Raw genomic sequence first — 19452 nt, forward strand, 5'->3', positions numbered from 1 at the left:
TTGAGGCAGTCTGTGTAGGAATGTAACACAAGCTACCTGTCAAATGTTGGTCAATTTTTTGGCCTGTGACTAGTTTATTCCACCAACTGCACCAAGCAACTCCATGAAAAAACACTCAATACTACTACATTACACCATTAAAATGTCATGGCTAATAATCATATTCCCTATTTTACATTCAGAATCTGATGTTTCAGCTCCACGAAGGGTTTGTCTGTGAAATAAACACTCACAGTTTTGCCTTCTTCAACCTCTTCTCTGTTAAATTGCATCAGCGCAAAGGATGTACAGCAGGTACTAGTACTTTCAGATCCTTTTACCCAATCAAAATATGTCCAACAGGACAACGTTTAGTGCTGCACTAATGCACTGGAAACACTGAGTAAACAGGAATGGACAGCGTAACGGGGCTGATAGCTCTAACTGCCATAAAAACACTCCCTCAGCTCGTTCAGGCGTTTTCTAGCTGCCGCGCTCATGAAAAAACACTCAAGAAGCTTCTCCGTCAAACGTTTGGACAAATGGCTTCATGCGGGTCAGCGCTATACCGCCCCTCTGCAAAGTCAACCTGCCACACGCAGACCAGCCTGCTCAGCACCAGCGGACTAACCATTTACAAAGGGCAGGTGGGAAGATAGCAGAACATGTAGAGAGATCATGCTGATTATTCTGGTTTAGTTAAGTTTTAGTTAAGTTTATTTGCACAGTGATAAATCATGGAAGTGATAAAAAGACTGATATAAAGTATGATAAGAGATAAATGCAGTGAGGTGAGAGAATAAAGTGACAAATGTGTGAGGGTCAGATAAAAAATAAAGGTGCAGATAAAAATACCTCACCTCAGAACAAGCACAACAAAACAAACAAACAAAGATGAAAGGCAAAGACAACTGAGCTCGATAACAGAATCTAAATGAAAAAGGAACACAGCATGAAGGAAAACAGGAGAACAAAAACAACTAGGGAAATGTAAAAAATAATGAAAAAGCCCTGAAGTGAGATAATTTGTGTACCGAGTTACTGAGGGATTTTCTGAATGATTCAAGAATATTCTGTGCAAAACAATGCCATATGGGCACAGACAACACAGACGGACAGCAGTTGTTTAATTTTGGTCCTCGTCAAACAAGTTTGTTCACATTTCCTCTGCTCTAGACTCAGTGTAACAGTCCAAAATTCACATAAAAAGGGATTTCCGGATTCTGCTGGATGCCCAAATAGACTATGCAAAAAGAGTTTTATTAATTGCAAAGAGAAGCAGTACAACTATCATTTCATGGGGGAACTGATAAGCTGTTGAATGCTGAAACATTTGATGCACTCTTCCAACAAATTTTGCATTAGCCATTTCTAAATAGCCAAACTGCAGGGGATTTGACAATGTCGTTTCTCACTCCTGGCGTTGTATTCCACCAAGTCCCCAACCCTCCACCTCTGCAGCCCTGGCTGAGTGTGAAAACAGTGCGTTCAGGCCAGCATGTGGTAGTGACAGGGCGGCTTTATCCATCAGAGAAGTGGCACATCTCTCAGCGTGAGGCGGGTCCGTGTCCAGAGCCTGGGACTGGGCAGCGGGGAGCTGTGAGGTGCAGGTCTTGGGTGCCGGCCATATGGTGGCTGATTCACAGCTGGTGCGCGGTCACGGCAACAAGCGCCATAAATAAAATCTCTAAGCATATGGGCGGAGAAAGCATGGGCAGAGCCGGGCCGTGTCGGCTCGCCAGCCAAGATACTGTCCAACATGAGACCTGAGCCAAGGTGGTGGACACGATTCACTTGATTCACTGGCACACAGCTGTACACAAAGTAATGCTGGAGTCCCAAAACTTGGCATGAATGCAGGGGCTACAATCTATTTTATTTAACAATTCCTTGCAATCTACCAGAATAAGGTCATCACAACTTTGTCCTTTGACTCACATTATTCATTTAACATATGTTGTGGAAATAAACAGAGCACACTACAAATGACTTTACATAGATAAGTGTTCAAGCTTTTCTGAAACTCTCCTCTGGGTGTGGCTGTGAATCGTGGTTATTGATGTGCTGCATCAATAGTGGTGCATTTTGGTTATCAGGGTGTTGTTATATCCGCAGGTTGAAGTTCCTTGAAGTATTCTTCTGAAATGGCTTTGATTGTACTCTGATTATGTTAGTGTCATTATGCTCTTAGTTGGGATAAGCGTAATAACGTAACACAATATAAGCAGAGTACTCTGACTTTGCAGGCATTAATAGAGACCAGTCAGAACATGTATACACCTTAATCGCATTTCTTTAAGTGCGATCAAGATGTGTCTGTGTAGTTGGTGTATTTTTGGGTCATGACCCCTTAAAACAAAGCGATATCTACTTGTGACCTCCCCTAACAGGCGTGCATATGGTGGTGCACAGTTCCAACTACAGAATGCTTTTCCCTTTTTAGTTTGTTTCATGTGATTAATTATCAGAGGAGGCCTATTCAGTATTTCACAAGAAAAAAGCAAAAATTTGAGAAAAATCAGAAAAACAGACATGATAATGAATTTGTATAGTAGCGATATGGTTTTTTTCCTATCCCAAGAATCATCTCTCATCTAGCTCATGTTTATTTTTTGTCATTTCCATTTTAAAACAACAACCACACACCACATGTAAACCCCATTATTAGCGCTGGTGTCACTTTATGGAATCAATTTAACAGCAGTGTGTGTCTGCAATAATTCGTTTATGTATTAAACTCTCTATGCTCAGGTTTCTTGAGGAGCAGAGCATGGCGGTGGATGAGAAGGTGTGAGGGTGAGGTAGGTGTGAGGGCACAGAGTTTACATTTCCTTCCCGGTTGTTGTTGAAGCCAGAGTCACAGGGAGCAGGGCCCAAATACTAGAGATACCCAACTACTAGACGGACAAGTCGAACTCAACGATAGCTGAGACTTGAAGTGCTACATCATCATCACTTCAGCACTTTGTGAGCATGCACACACAGAGAACCATCTAAAAGTGTTGTGCTATTTAGCCCCCCACAGTGGAGCTGTGTGTGGGCAGGTGGCCTAGGTAGAGCCATAAACAGGGACAGGAAAACACTGAGATGCCAAGTGACAGAAAAGAAGGTGTTGGCAGGAAGTGGAGCAGAAAGTGGTGGGTGGGTAATGACTGGTGAGGACGAGATGGTAATCGTCTCACTCCTACACTCCGCAAATTGGGTAAGTCAGTGGAGATTCTCACTATCATCGGGGTGGGGGGGGGGGGGGGGGGGGGGTGAACCGGTTCTCCGTCTGACAGGGAGCCCAAACAACTGGTCCTGTAAATTAGCATGCTGCCTTGAAGGTGTTTCATGAAGTGATGGATTGGCCCTAAGACTGAAATGCATCTTCAATTCAATAAGTCATGATGTAAGTAAAGCCGGTAGCGGGGTGGCATGCCATGCTGCAACTGTGAATTGGGGCCTTTAAAGTGTATTTAAAGCTATTTGTCTTTGGTACAATATTTTCACCACTTCTTTTCACTATGTCTCATTATTTACTTCCTTGAGTTCATGAATGGTTGAACTGCCCCGAGGAGCTGGACTCAACACCACATTCAGGTTGTTTTTGTTTGTTGAAAACTGAAGATGCAAAATGAGCTTTTTTGAAATTTTGCCTACATCCATTGAAAAATAAAACAGAATATCAGCAGTTGAAATGTGTTACAGCTAATGGATTTTAAAGGTTTTTTTTAAAGTAGCCTCGCCTTGTGGATGAAGAGAAAGTAACCTGGTGCCCTAAGTGATATTAATGAAGCCATAAGTAGTTCCCAAAAGGCATTATTTTAGTGATTCATGGGTGTCATGTGGTGTTCATAGTCTAGACTCTAATCAGGGCAAACAGTTCTTGAGACTAGTAAAGTGTTTAAGGCAATAATTGTGATTAATGTATAGATTAGGACTCGCGCAATGAGATGCAGGTGGTGCAGTGGTTAGAGAGACTGTCCCAGAGCTAGAAAGTCACAGGTTCGATCCTTGCGACATGAGCAAGACACTGAAGCCCCACTCGCTCGCTGATTTTAAGCCGCTCTGGATAAGGGCATCAGCTAAATGCCTGAAGGGAAGAGTGTAAACTGTGGTGGAAGATGCTGAACTCAAATTAAAGGCAGAGTATTTGAACTCAGACTCCTCCAGATATGGGCGGAGGGAGGAAAGCAAGGAAGTCGGAAGTCTTGTAAGGCCTGACAGGAAATCCATAAAGAGATAATTCTCAGCAGCCGGGCAAATTCCAACACTAGACCAAACACAAGCAATCCCAGTGGGTTTCTGGGTTTTTTTTCATCCTCTCTCTCCATTGCTAACATAAAACCTAATGATGTCAAAACAGAAGCGTTTAGGGAGGGAGTAGGTTCATAAAAGGATGCTGGCTGGCGTTAGGTATAGGATACAGCTTGTACAAAGGGATCAGTTTCATTACGTCTTCTCAGCGGTTTGTCTTTCACGAGGGAGAGGTGGAGGTGGGGGAGGTGGGGGAGGTGTGGGTGGGTGGGTGGGTGGGGGGACTTCTGCTCAACACTCAGCCTCACACTGGATGCAGACAGCATTTCATTAAACTGTAGCCTTTCGGCATGTCAGTCTTCAAAACGGAGGGAGGAAAGGAAGGGGGTAGCTGGGTGGGTCCATGAGCCTCACACAGAGTGGAGTCTCAGTTTCATCACTGCAGGGGGTCCTGGGGCTCAGGGACAGTCTGGAGGTGACAGGCGGATCACGCTCAAGAGGAACAGTTGTAGCCATACTGGAGATCTAAAATGGTTATGAGGGAGGAAGCAGGTTGAGGGTGAATAAACCTCAAATAATGGATGATGAGGACAGCTGCCATTTAGTGGGTGTTTTCATTCAAAGAGCCTTACAGCAGTATGAGTGAATACATTTTTAGCATTGGACAACCACATTGGGAACGGAAATGCTAACGCTGATAGTGTTAGTACCTTGCTCTAATCATTGATCTACACTCTGGCAGTGTTATGCCTGGTTCATGTTTCACTCGTAAACAAATGCAGTGCAGTGTGTGTGAGCAAAAAGATGCAATTTCGGCCGGACGGTTAGGCACAGTGTCTGCATTTTAAAGTCGTGAGCGAGGTCGTACACCACCTGAGATCTGAAACAACGAGGACGGCAGCGCCGCCAAAGTACTGGAGTTCCAAACTGGAAACGCATCACTAAATGTGTAAGAACTTGAGTTGAGATGTCGCACAAAGGCTCCCAGTAGTAATTCTGTGTGCTTTAATTCTTCATGTTTTGAGACAGAGGCTGATGCTGGTTTCCTAGTACGCCTAGAAGGGTTCTTGATAACTGTTGAAATAGGAGCTAGCCCGCATCTCTTTATCCACTAATGCAATTAAGGTCCATTTCCAGCATGTATAACATCGAGCCGGGTCTGTTAGTTGTCTATAGGAAACTAGGGCTGCTAACGCTAGGGCTGATATTCCCAATTATTTTGCTATATATTGTTATCATGATTATTAATGGAAATCATCAGCCTCCATGATTTTAGGTGCAAATCTTTACTGCGCTTTTGGCATCTTATATCAACATCTTGACTATGCTCAACTACAGCGGATGTTCTAAGTGAAATTAAATCTTTCAATATTGATGACATGCCAATATATTAATAACAGAAACTAAAATCACTATATATGATTATAGACAAGTATTTGTGCGGCCCTAATGGAAAGCCTGCCTTGGTCAGTTATGCCTTTTGAATGTTTGTTTCAAAAACATGACTGAATCAATGAATCAAGTCAATCTCCTGACTCCAGTGACTGTCTAGAATGAATTAACACAGGCCCAGGCTAATACTATCAATCTGATTACACACACTCCAACCCAGCTGCCTGCATCCCGTATGCTGAGCTGTAGCCAAGACTCCAGCCCTGCCAGTTCTGTGGGGGAAAAAAAAAAGAAAAAACCAACCATTCCTGGAATACTGCTGTTACAAAACGACATCCTAGCAATAGGTAATTTGTCATTTTGCCCTCTTCCAGATGAACCAGGCATGTGGTCAGAAATTTTGGTAGCACTTAAGAAAGAATTTCCACCATAATCTTCACAGTAAACTTCTGTGATGACCGGATGCACCTAATTGTGTTTTTCAATTGGACTTGAGAGCGTCATTGTGTTTTTTTATTGGACTTGAGAGCGCTGCATTAAGAAGCGATCATGTTTCTATAATGTACTCTGCCTCCCTGCCTGTGCCTGCCTGGTGTCTCTCTGCCTCTCTCAGTAGTAAACAACCAGAGAGAAACCTCCCCTCTCTGATTAGGCTCGATTAGATCCATGCCTCGGCAATCAGCCCGCAGCCGTCTCCCCAGTTCAGACACATGCGAGGATCACTGTGAAGACAGATGCTTAAAGCGACGCATATTAAGAGCCATGCAGGTCTCTCCGCCACATCGTGAGAAATGGCGTGATCTGCGTTAGCCGTCCACACGGCTTGAGCAAAGCGTGACTCTGAGTGTTGGCCTTCACTCTGTGACAACACACTGAGCAAACAACAACAAGCCACAGTGGCAACAACACAGACTTTGTGTTCAAGTGTGAAACCTTGTCACAAAGATACGTCTACAGCATAAAAAATAAGTTTCTATCTGAAATTCACCCATCAATATTTCAAAAATACAGATGACTCTATTCTTAAAAACATAACTATTTTGTAAGCAATGGCCTTAAGATGCCTGATAACTTTCATGGCAACAATTATATTCTAAGAGTAGGCATCAGGTTATTTTCCAAATGGTAGACATCTCATTTTGGAACAAAATGCTACACATGATCAGCTTCGTAAACAGCCAGCCAGTACGAGTCATGCAATCCTACACACACTCCACCCACTGCTATTTCCCGTTTTGACACTCGACAGTGTTTAAGTTCACTTGGAGAAAGAGAGGAAATGCGTACCGTGTGTCAGTCGGAGGAGGCGAGCTTGTCGCTGCTGCTGCTTGGTCCGACTAAACCTGGTACGACAAGCCACTGAGCTCAGCCCTCTCTCTCTCTCTCTTTCTCTCTCTCTCAAACACACACACGCTAAAAGGGGGAGGGAGGAGGCAAGGCAGAGAGGACGAGCGTGCGAGAGAGCACGAGTCTCTCTCTCACCCTCTCTCTCTGATGAGTGCTGTCTTCCCCCTCGTTTGTCTTTCTATTCCCTCTTCTTCTTCTTCTTCTTTTCCAGACACCCAGCCCTTCCTTCAGTAACCTTCACCTCCCCCTGCTCTGTAAATTTCTGACATCATTGCCGTTTGTTTACTCGACGTTCCTCGGCTTTTATCTGGCCTCAAAGCTTCCTGTGCTTTTTATACCGCGCTCCTGGCTTTGACTCTGTCCATCCATGCATCCATCCATCTCTCTCTTCCTTCTTTACCTTCATCCCTCATTATCTTCCTCTCTCTCTGAATGCCCCATTAGACATTCTGACCACAAACATACAAACACACAAAAGTTCACCCCTTCTCAGCGATTCTCTTCAGAAAAACAATCCCACGCACAAAGCAGCAAAACGCTACACAGCCACAAAAACAAGGAAGTAGACTCTCACCGCCTATATGGGCTGTACATAAAGCCATGTTCAACAATTACTGTACCATTACTGTATTCAAGCAGCTATTATGGGAGGACAGACCCATTAGGTGTATGTATAGCGTGCACACCCTCGGACGCAGCTACTGTAACCACACGTCTCTTCTGTTCCTGTTGACTGAGGCCCTTCTGCACCAATAAACCAAAGCAGGCGAGCCAATCTCCCCAGCCATCATGGAAAATCACCCCAGAGAACGGCAGACGCGACGCAACAACCCTGCTACCTTATTATGGGCCCAATAACGCAATCATTAATGCACTCTCCTCTGCTACTCTTTTTCCGTTAACCTACTTAACTGTTTTCCACACGCCACAGGACAGGTAGTCACTTAAAGAGACAATGCAGAGTGTTGCTGAACGTGTAGATCTAACATACATTCACCTGTAACCTTTAAGAGAATTACTTTTTTGATTGTTAAAGGCACAGCAAATAAGGCTTTCACTGCCCCGTAGCACAAAATGACCACAATATATTGTATCTGCGGGGGGTTGATAGAGTTGTTGATCAATACCAATGCCCCGCCCCCTTTTTCCTACAAGTGCTACAAGTGAGCGACTGTCATCACAAGACGTTTCAGCTACAAAAGCTGAAAAGCAACTGACAAAGCAGTATTATGACTCCATTATTTTGCATGGTGATATATTACATCTTCTCTAGACATTTCTGTAGGTCACTTACTCGCCTTAATTGTAAAAATGTGACTTTATTGTTTGTGTCCATTACAGGCCACCGTCACCAAAGGGGACGGGAGGGGTGGGTGAGACTTGTGTAGGAGGTAATAAGTTCTGTCGATGGTGTTGAAATTCCTACTGGTCACCAACAGAGGCTGATAAACCAATAAGTCACAATGTAAACAAAGCTAGTAGTCAGGTCACAGTGTTTCAACAGTGGCACCACACTGCCACTAGGGATTTTAAGCGCCATGTCAATTTAATAGAACATTTTGGCTACTTTATGTTCCCGATCTAGCACTCTCACTTCTGAGAAATCATGACTGGTTAAACACCAAAACCCACTGGCTTGAGGGTCTGTACTCACCACCACATTCTGATTTTTTTCTTGTGTATTGATAATTGCAAACACTCAAAATTAGGTGTCTTGAAAATAACGTCCATTACAAAACAAAAAATTACATCAGCAACCATTTCAGTTTTTTTTTTAAATAGTAGTTTCTAAACAAAGACAAAGTTTTCAAGTGAACAATGCTGACTACAAAACCCTGCAGGACAACTGAAATTCTTATCAAGGTATATGCAAAAAAAAGGGTAATTTAATGTCCTATGAAAGAGAAATATGGCTTCAAGCTAACTGCTTGTGCTAATAAGAGAGCCAGCTGTGAGAAGAAGAAGCAAGTTCACATCAATGAATCATAGATCAAAGAAACCGTCTTCAATATTTTTGTGAAGGCAAGGCTATTTCAGCTCCATACAGATGTAGCCATTGTAGAAGTCCCAATTCTAAGATAAGATTTAGTCTAGACTAGGCTCCGTGCAAAAACTGGGCAAATTTTGACTAGATGCTTGCTAAACTATTGCTGCACTCTTGATCCCCAAGACCAAGCGTTTGGAAAAAAATATATGTTACGGTCTTTCTAGCCATCAGGGATTACAAGGAATGGTCTGATTACTAATTGGTTGAGAGGAACCAGAGTTTTGTGTTACAATATACTAATCTGGTTCTACTGTACAACATTCAAGAAAGGATCAAGTGCTTTGCTAATGCAGGATAAACGCAGGATAAGTGCATGAAGGGGGACTTCTACAATGGCTACCACTGTACACGTTCCTTTGTTGTAAATGGTGTGATTAAAACATCTGTCTAAAATAATATAATTATCGCCAAGTGCAACAAGGAAGAAATGAGGTAGAAGAAGTGCCAACTGGGCTGAGGGAGATGCCAATCATTTGGACTGGTCATTGTGTGAGGGAGACGGCAGTTAACCCGCAGATCAGGCCTTGAATATTTCAGTGTGCTATGCAAGACGATAGCAGCATCCAAAACATTACAAAACGTAATATTACGCCATCACACTGGCCTATTTAACAGGTCTAAACATGATTAGGTATTGTGACAGCTACGCTATCAACGGTTTTTATAACCTTTTTAGTTATTCTATGCAGCAACACAGTGAATTGTGATAGATTTAAGTCTAGTCTTCCATAAGGGCAGAGACTCTGTGAATCAGGACAAACGGCTGCAATGTGAGCCTCATAAACAAACATGTTTCATCTCCTTAGGCAAGGTGAGACAGAGGTCTGTTTTGTTTACTTTTCACAACATGTTTCACCATTTTTGTTAGCACTTTGAAATTAGACTGAAAGGATATTCGATGGGTAAACACTGCGCTAGTGAACAAGTAATAAAACGGTAGCGGTTTTGAGAAACAGCACTATACTGTTACTCTACTCTAGCTTGCATAAAATTCACACTCACAAACATAAATCCTGGTAAATAATTGATTATTTACAGAGATGTTTTTGCTGTCGTATCATTTTAGAATTGAACCCATGATACCAAGCTGGTGAGAGTGCCATACACAGAATTTTGGCAATGTCAAAATACAACATTGCAGCAGTTCTGTTTTCTAACCTCCTTATCAAGCCTGAGGTTTAGGTTTGCCAGTAAAGATATAAGCAGGTCTCTGTTAACTTGGAAACTCTTTCAAATCCAGTCAATACATTTGGCAACAGGCATCACTGATTAACGCAGTGAACTGAGACCAAGAGCTTGTGACCAAAAGGTTGCTGCAGGAAAGTGGTGAGAAACACTCCCTCCCCCTCAGCAGCTACTGTCGAGGTGCTCTTGAACAAGGCACTCAACCCCCAACTGCTCAGTGGCCAACAGTAGAAGACTGTGGTTTTACTGGGCAGCCCCCAGTGTGAATGAATAGAACTGTGAAGCAGGGCGGAGGTGAAAAAGAGGATGCAAACTTTGTCAGCCTGGATAAATAAAGGTTTGAAAGTAGTTTGCAGATACTAGCTGTTTCAAGTTTTGGAGACCCTTTCCCTTTAGTGGGGCACTGTTCATGAAAACAAAACAAAAAGTTCATGCTGAATCCTGATGGAAGAAATGGCTAAATTCTTCTTAACCAGTCCTACAAAGAGACAATTGTGATGGAGCAGTCTAAATGTAGCCTGCTGAGAGAGAGGACCATGATTCACATCATGGGGTTAGGCCAGAGAAGAAGTGATTGATTTGAATCTTTACAAAAAAGGCCTGTTTCTCACACTGTACTGTGCTGGCAAAGGAAAGCAAAAACACAAGACCTCTTCAAGGAGCTTTACAATAGCAAAGTCAACCAAACAAACATGCTGCATCCATCACACTCAGAGATGTAAGCTCATTTGCAATGGAACACTGGCCATTTTAATTAGACTAAAGAGCTCAGCCCCAGGCAGGAAACTCCTGCTGAGTGAGACTCAGCCTATGACTTGGACGATGTTTTCACAGGGCAGAGGGGAACAACAAAGTAACCATATACGGTGATGACATCATGATACCACTGCAACAACGACAAAAAAAACTGAGCCTCATGTTGTTAATAATTCTACAATCAAATTTTGTTTAAGAATACCTTCAACAAATAACATTCATATTCATAGCAATTTTGAGAATGTATAATATGTCCCGGAGGACATATTTTACTGACACACAACTTCCGCTGCTCTCACAAGCCGGCAGCAAAATAGCAAAGTCATGACCGGAGCATATCATCTTTGTGGAGAATGATACTCTAGTAAAATATGAGACAATCTTCATCTGTTTGTAAATTTTCTAGGCTTTCCATTCATGAGGAGGAATTTCATACAAGCTGATGACAGAAAATACGCTATGAAAACATTTCAAAACAGAGAAGCGGTTCTGGAGAAACTCTAGTATAGTACTGTTGCAAAATCTGGTATCTGCTAATTTTTTGAGTAGCGTTGCTCTGTGCAACACTAATTTATGGTGCTGTGAGTGTGTAAATGTAAAATTAAAACTGACATCCCTGGCCTGAGTGTGGGATCCCTGTGCAGCGTTATGCTAATGCTAAACGAGCAGTGACAGATAAGGAATAATGAACAAGTTGTTTGAAATCAAGGGACAAAGATAAGTATTTCTTCTCCAACAAACCTAGACTGTGGCAGCCAACAATGTTTTTTTGGTTGAGAACTATTCCGGCCCTTATTTTAGTTCAACCATTTGTGTGAAACGTTGCTTGGGCTGATACCACCTCCAAATTTGAAGTTTATTTCTGTGTGTGTGTGTTCTTTCTTGCAGATGTAGCCTTTGTACACGTCCCAGTTTTTACTGCATGCCTTGCTGAACCTTTGATGCACTTTTCCTCCATCCCCAGGAGCAATTGTTTGGGGGCGGAAAACATCTTTTTTTTCTTTTTATTAATCTGTTTCTCCTGTATAACATTCAGGACCGTATTATCTGTAGCACTAATGCAGGATATCTACAATGGCCGCCACTGCATGAGTCGCTAAGAAGGCTCTGGTTGCCTCTTCCAATCTTTTAGCCCGTCTCAACATTGAAGCCTGCTGAAAACACACTTCATCATAATTGCAGCCCATGAGCCGACACACAATATATTACCCTCCTAGAGCCAAAGGAACTGGATACTCCAAGAGGGATGTGTGTGTGTGTGTGTCTGTCTGTGTGTGTGTTAATAGATTCAACTGTAGAATCCAAGATGCAAGAAGGCCGCACACTTGCACACCAACAACTAAAAAGAAAGACTTTTGTTCCTTTTGTTTAACTCATCTTAGGGTTGGAGTAAAAGTGCTGCAGCGGTTCAGAAAGCATGTAGTAAAAAGTGGGATCAATGGCTGCATCTATAGAGAACACACACACAGTACTTCTCTCTCCAATATCCAGCCTGTTTGATGCAGCATGGCCCCATCTATCCATCCCCTCCATCCCAAGTGTCAATACATCTGTCAACACCATCTTGATTACTGGCTTCAACCCCCACCCCAACTCTTTTTAAAGTTTATATTTGCAGACTTTCTGAGTTGCAGTTTTTCCAAGGCTGAAGCCAAGCTAAAGCCGCGAAGGATCATCTTGTATTTCCTGTTTACTTTAACCCGTTTTTGTTTACTGGCGAGGACATGTCTCACCGTCGCAGGCTGTCAGCTTGGCTCTGTCAACGGCACCCCGGGTCTGACTGCTGATACACAGAAGATGAGGCAGCCTCTGTTTTTTGCTCCCAAAGCGCAGCCCGGAGCCAATTTCCACTTCTTTTCACATTACGTGGCATTTTAAGGTGTGAAAGTCAAGACCCTGTAGTCAGCGCTGCCAATTAGAAACGATGCAGTCACAGCAGAGTCAATGACAGGTTAAACTCCATGTAGGATCCATCGATATATTATAGCTGGATTTTTAAAAAGAACGTTACACGTCCATAAGAGTTATGTTTGTGTGCTGGTTTGGCCACTTCTGCAATATTATCTCGCTCCGTACAGACTTTGGCTTCAAAGATTCGTCTCCTTCCTGGTTTCCTCGGTCTGACAGGCGAACTGTCAGAGAAACTGGAGCTGCTGTTCGGTTCTTATCTACAGGAAGACGAGGCCGGAGGATGTGTGCTTCCTGCAGCACATGGCACTGAGCATCTGTTGGTCAGTGTAAGATTTACTGTACATGACTAAATCCCATATTAGGACCACACTGTCATGCAGACTAAATCTGTAACTGATAAACAAGCTGGGTCGGGGGTGGTGGAGGTGGTGTGTGTGTGTGTGTGTGCAGTGTTAAAACCAATGCGTTGAACCAAACATGTAACACAAACACTGTACAGCTGCAAAATGCAATGTTTTTGCTGAATATCCGGATATAAATTGCAATATATGTGGACACAAATTTATTATTTTTCAACATGGAAAAAAATGCTATTGGGGGAATGCTATTGCTTAGAATTTATTTAGTTTGACTAAAATTAAAGATTTTCTCTGAGGGTAAACTTGATTTGTAGGCCAAGGATTCTCCATAACACAACAACACATTGTTTATCAAGCCATCAGGAATTCCCTTCCCTCTGAGAAAAAAATTGCAGTTTCAGTATTTTCTTTCCGACGCAGGATAAAGGACTCCTTGTCATTCTACACATCTGAAAGATGAGATTGAGATTTCTCCTGCCTCTGGAACAAGCTTCCTGCACTTGTCAGGGAATCAGAGACTCAATTCACCCTAAAACACTGCTACAAACAGCTATCAGCAATATACTTGTAATTCAGAGACCATTTTGTTGTTTGCTCGTGTATTTTTAAACGTTTTAGTGATCTAAAACATCAGCGGTAAACGTCAGGTTTTGGTGTCAGTCCCTCAGAATCAAAGAGCGAGGGCTTCTTTCTAGAGCCGCCGTTTTGCACCGAGAGACGTTCAACAATCATACAGGGAGAAACCCATCGTAGAAGAGGAGAGAGACCAGTTTCTCCACCCACAGGAGCAGGAGAGAGACCAGAATGCAATGCAGCTAAAAGACATGTTGCATAAGGGCGTAAGTAAGGGGTGCGGCGGCGATCGTGTGTAACCCACAGCTGAATGATCACACTGTCAAGTTATTCATACGGCCACACACCCACCTGTGATTGAGAGCAATAAATTCACACTCCTTTTCTAGGGGTTGTCAAAAGGCATTCTGGGAAATGCAGGAAATCACTAACTGCAGTAGAAGTAGACGAGGCACGTTTAGGGAAAGTAGGTACAACCAAAAATCATCACAAAATAACTCCTGGAATCCGTTAAACGTCAAAATTGATGATATCCAACAATGTAGGAGTAAGGGTGGATTTCTGCTTCAAAACCAGAGTGTTTACTGTCCTTTACTGTCCTTCCTTTTTGTTTACCTCCCTGCAGTCTGTCATCCACTTGCCTCTCCTGCAGGCTGCCTTAGTGTGTCATGTCCACTCACACACCTGTGCGTGGGCATACACAGGACTTCACATCCACAAACACACACACACACACATCCCACTTCTTGTGATGCATTTGGTCAATCATTATCCTTGTTTCTATCTGTATTCGTGTTTTCTGTGAAGCACTTTCTGATAAGCCTGTATGTTAAAAGCGCCCTCTACATACACTGATTTGTCCAGCCGTCTTTCATATTGGTATAGATTTGTTTTTATGTTGATGATTCAGTGAAGAGCGGAGGGCTTCCAGAGTCATCTCTCCAGGACGGATGAAAGGAACCGTGTCCGTGAGAGTTACACCGTTTGTCGATTTTTATTATGAAAGCAATCTAGGCCACCGCAGGCAATCAATTAGGGTGTCGTGCAGTAAACAGGAGATGTACACCTGGGCCAGACTCTTCTACTTTATTCACATTAATAGAAGCCTTTCAAAATCAAATCCTGTAGGTGCAGTGTCAGGGTGCTCTGTGTGTGTGTGTGTGTGTGTGTGTGTGTGTGTGTGTGTGTGTGTGTATGGTGTACAAGTGTAGCGGACTGATCAGTGTTGAGAGTGGGTTTGATAGGTGGGAGGTTCTGGGACACCACAAACTTAATCATGAGCCTTCTGGAGGTATCATGAGCCTAATTATGTTTGACGTGTAGCTGTTGATAGCACAAGGTGCAGTTACACCAGATGGGATTGGTAATTGTCTTGTTTCTGAGAGAGATATAGATGAAACTTCTTGATTTGTTAGTCAGAGAAAAAAAAAAAGTCATATATGTCACATATGCTGCTATTAGACTACATTTATTTTAAAACCTTTATCAAAGGAAATTTGACAGAGCAATTCCAGCAATATCCTGCTTCACATTCATGGGAGCTGCCCAGTACAACCACGGTCTTCTACTGTTGGCCGCTGTGCAGCTCTACTGGAGCAATTGGGGGTTAAGTGCCATGCTCAAGGGCACTTCAACGGGAGCTGCTGAGGAAGAAGAGAGTTGTTCCTCATTCATTTTACCTGCTCAGCCAGTCTGGGGATTAAAACTGGTGATCTCAGACTTGCTTCTCACCCAGCCTCACCCAGCCGATTGTGAAAAAGCATAATGGTCGCCTATGTGCCATAACTTTAGATTCCTAACAGCAGGTGATGACCAATGACAGCAGACTGAATTGTAGTGGATGCTTGGCTCTGGAGGCAGCCCAGACCGGGGGGGCGAGGCCCGGCCGCCGTAAACCTTCCTGAAGCATCTCCTGACTGTGCAGACGGAGGAGAGAGGGGAGAGGCAGCAGACACCTGGCAGACTTCCCAGAGGCTTTCGTCTTGGTGCCGGGAGCCATCCTCTCCACCAACGGGTCCTTTCAGCACACAGCAGGACATGCCAGCGACACAATATGTCCCACAGTCCAAGTATTCACACAATCCTGGCGCTGCAGTCGCACACAATGTGTGATCAAATGATAGCACACAACCCTGGAGGCTCCACACAGTGGGCTCATTGCTAAAATGGAGGTGGACATCCATCACAGTAAAAGACAGCATTTACTCTGATTCAAAACAACCAGTAAAGACACCAACACGGTTTTCAACCCGATTTATGCAACGGCAATTTAATTACGCAGCTACTGAAATGGGCTCTGGAGAGGGGCGGGGTGAGAAATTAGCCTGCACTAATAAGAGAGCATTGAGTGTTATTAAAACTCACTCCCACACTAAGACAGACTCAGAAGTAGGAAAAGGCTTTAAGCTGTGCTCCCATTGTGTTTCTTTGTGTGTGGAGGCCTTTGGAGAGACAGCCAGCGCCATTATCACTGGAGTTAACTGCAATTATAATTGCCCTCCTGCTCACTGCAAAAATGGCTACTGAGGATTATGATTAAGGTGAAATGGAAGGGCAGAGTCACAGGCCTTGGAGCTGAGAGAGGGTGTGTGTGTGTGTGTGTGTGTGTGTGTGTGTGTGTGCTAGGTTAAATAGACACCTAGGAATAGTGAGTAGTGAATCTAGTTTTGTTACAATACCAAATTTATGACTTGGGTCAAAATTACTATGAAGCACAAATAAACATTTCAAAAGAATACTACAACAGACTGAAGGTGCCACAGTTTACCATTCAGAATTTGGAGACGTTCCTGTGTGTATGTGAGATAATAACTCTGGAGCGTTTACTCCTTTAGTTCAGTTAATTTGGGTCAGGTGAAAACAATGGCATTCAAACTTAGGTGCACCAAATAACCGCAGCCAGACCACATGAAAATGCAGGTCTTGGTCTTCTTCAAAGGGAACTGTGGTGAAACAAACCCAAAACGCAATTGGGCAGCGTGAATCGAAACAAATCAAATACAAAAATGCAACAACGTAAACTTTTCCACTATGGCTTAGACCAAAGAGAAAGAGCTGCTGGTGTGATCGCACCCTGAGTCAGTCCTTCACATTTTCATTTGCCTTGTTCATTTCATCACCATTTCCCTCTGTCTGTCTCCTGGTGTTCCTGGGAAAGGCGACGGAGAAAGTAGGCAGCGCTGTGACCTTTTATCGTCCGCCGCCCAAATGACTCTGTGTAGCTGTCTTGTCCACACGCAATCTCTGCCCACACACACATACACACACACAGACACCCTGACAGGAGTTTAATTACACACGGCCAAGTGCAGCGTCCACTACCCAGCACCTGCCGAGCCCGTGGCAGGTTAGCAATATTAGCGCCTCAAGCTAATCATTAAGGTTCAGAGAGCACGCGCCGGGTGTGGACGTCCCGTCACTGACGCCAGCTGGAAACATAACATTCCCTTTCCGACTAAGACGGTACACAGAGGTTGTGAAAAGACCACCAGACACTGACTACAGAGACACTGCGGAGCGCGTCATACTTCCGAAAGCCACGCCCACCGTGGGGGAAAACAATATCGCTAACAAACCGGCAAAAGCGGCAATCGGGAGGAAATCTTAACAGATACGGACAGCCTGACAAGGTTTTTCCTGTTTTCGAGTTGACAAGTCTGTCAAAGAATTATTTCAGCACACTGCCTCCAACAGAGAGGAGAAGGTACACTGAAAAAATGAACTTAATTGGCCTCCATCAATGTCCTTTTTCAATAAAGCTGGATAAATGATCCCACACAGTGGCCTGAAGTGAAATACCACTACTTCATTTAATCACCAGGTAAGATAATAAGTTGACTTTGAATAATTTCACTTCATATTTAAAAATTGGAAATACAGCTATGCTTTTCAGACTATATGCGCGGCGCTGACGTGACATTGGTTATTAAAGTGGATTGTTGCTAAGTTAACTATCTTATGTTAGCTAACAAGTCAGTGAGATTTCTCATTACTTTTGCACCCTGGACTGACAGTCAATACAGAGCAAACTGTCCTGAGACCCACACATGAACACAACTCATCTGTTGTATAGAGAGGAACTGGCTCAGTAATGTTAGCTTAGTAGCAACCTAATGTTAGGACAGCATGGCAGCTTTTAAACACATTTTAACATACAGGTTATCTTACAAGAATATAACTAGATAATTACTGGTAAGTTACTGACCAGTGACAAAATACTGGCCACATTATAAGTGTACTTAGTCTCAGGGTCCCAAAGTTTCCCCCTCTTCTACCATGAGCCACTGTCAGCGCCTCTCTCCTTACAGTCTGGATCCACATTTTTCTTCTCAACGGCTCCCTTGTTTTACTCGGGAGCACAAAAAACTGTAATTTGTGGTTTTTCAGTTTGTTGGCTGTAAAGCCCACCACACAACAGCTTTTAGGCATGTTTAATTTGGGGAATAATGACAATGACGTGCATTCAGTCACACAAGGTGAATGGAGAGCGGAGCAGCGGTTTCCCCCACGATGGGCGTGGCCTATTTTATGCACTGTCTCTATTTGGGACATTTATCAGTGTGTACGAGGACATGTGGCAGGATGGGGAGGAATAAAACAACTTTCCTAATCTATTCCTGATTTATACAGGTAGTAGCCTTTTCATCCTAACCGAGGATGGGCTATTTCCTAGTCTTTACCACATTTATATAACTGGGGTCTATAGAATATGTCCATAAAAAGAAACTCATTGATTTGTTTCTGCATGTACTGTATAAGTATAGGTGTCAGTATTTTAAAAAATATAGCAGTTCCAGTCTATAAAAGTGTTTTAATGTTTTAAAGTTACCTACGTGTCCTTTAAAAGAACTACAACTTCTAATTTTCAGTCATTTTGTAACAGTAGGTGACACTTTTATTCAGAATCTGATTTTGGAATGAAAGTCTTCATATGCATGTCTGTGTGGTTGTGTATATACAGTATGTATATCTGTATATGCATATGTATGTGGGGCATGTGTGCGTGTTTATGCATGTGTGTGTGTGTGTTGACTCACCAAAGTTTTCTCAGGCTCCTGCTGGGACTCAGAGGAAGACTCCATGTTGGTGTGAAACCAGAGTCTGGCCTGTCAGCGCTGCTCTGAGGCCTGCATGTCTGTCAGGAGAGAGAGGCAGCGCGTTACAACCACAGGAAATACTAAACTAGTACACAGCAGATCCTTCCACCGATACAGACCCACATACTGTAGGGCTGTACGGTGAACTGGAATAACAGACAGGGCTGCGGACAAAAACATTCAATTTACCAAGAAAATAAAAGATAGCACTCAGTCACACATTCCAGCAACTGAAACTGTCAGCAACATACAACAGGACTTAGATTATAAAAAGCAATTACAAGCATCATAGTAAATGTGAGATATTACTACTTTAAAATCATTGAGGGGGACAAAAAATTCTAAAGTGCTTTTCTGTCTTTTCAATTTTTTAAAAAAGGTGCCAAGTTACAGAAACCAGTCTCGCCAAGATCAGAATTTATGCTCAAGAGAACTTAAAACTGAGCAGTTCTGTGATCTGGCACCATAAACACTGGATTTAAAAGACATGTGGATGTGAGTTAGGGGGTCATTTCAAAATCAGAGCTTTTTCCTTTGCCTATTTCCCTTCTAGTTGTTAAAGCCTGGC

The 19452-nt window shown here is 43.1% G+C and overlaps 1 protein-coding gene across 5 annotated transcripts in view; it reads right to left on the reverse strand.

The window, feature by feature from the left end:
• Nucleotides 1-19452, reverse strand: part of osbpl8 (oxysterol binding protein-like 8) — a 105211-nt gene that overhangs the window by 60451 nt on the left and 25308 nt on the right. For 3 of the 5 annotated variants that reach the window (XM_071920008.2, XM_071920006.2, XM_071920007.2), the window contains exon 2: nucleotides 18825-18922. In XM_071920008.2, coding sequence (XP_071776109.2) covers nucleotides 18825-18869 — 45 coding nt within the window. In that variant the 5' untranslated portion in view covers nucleotides 18870-18922. Of the gene's footprint in view, nucleotides 1-6897; nucleotides 7002-18824; nucleotides 18923-19452 lie in introns of those variants that run through there. The other 2 variants (XM_071920009.2, XM_071920010.2) reach the window with 2 other exon arrangements.

This window comes from Centroberyx gerrardi, chromosome 24, assembly GCF_048128805.1.
Source record: "Centroberyx gerrardi isolate f3 chromosome 24, fCenGer3.hap1.cur.20231027, whole genome shotgun sequence".
Lineage (NCBI taxonomy): Eukaryota > Metazoa > Chordata > Actinopteri > Beryciformes > Berycidae > Centroberyx > Centroberyx gerrardi.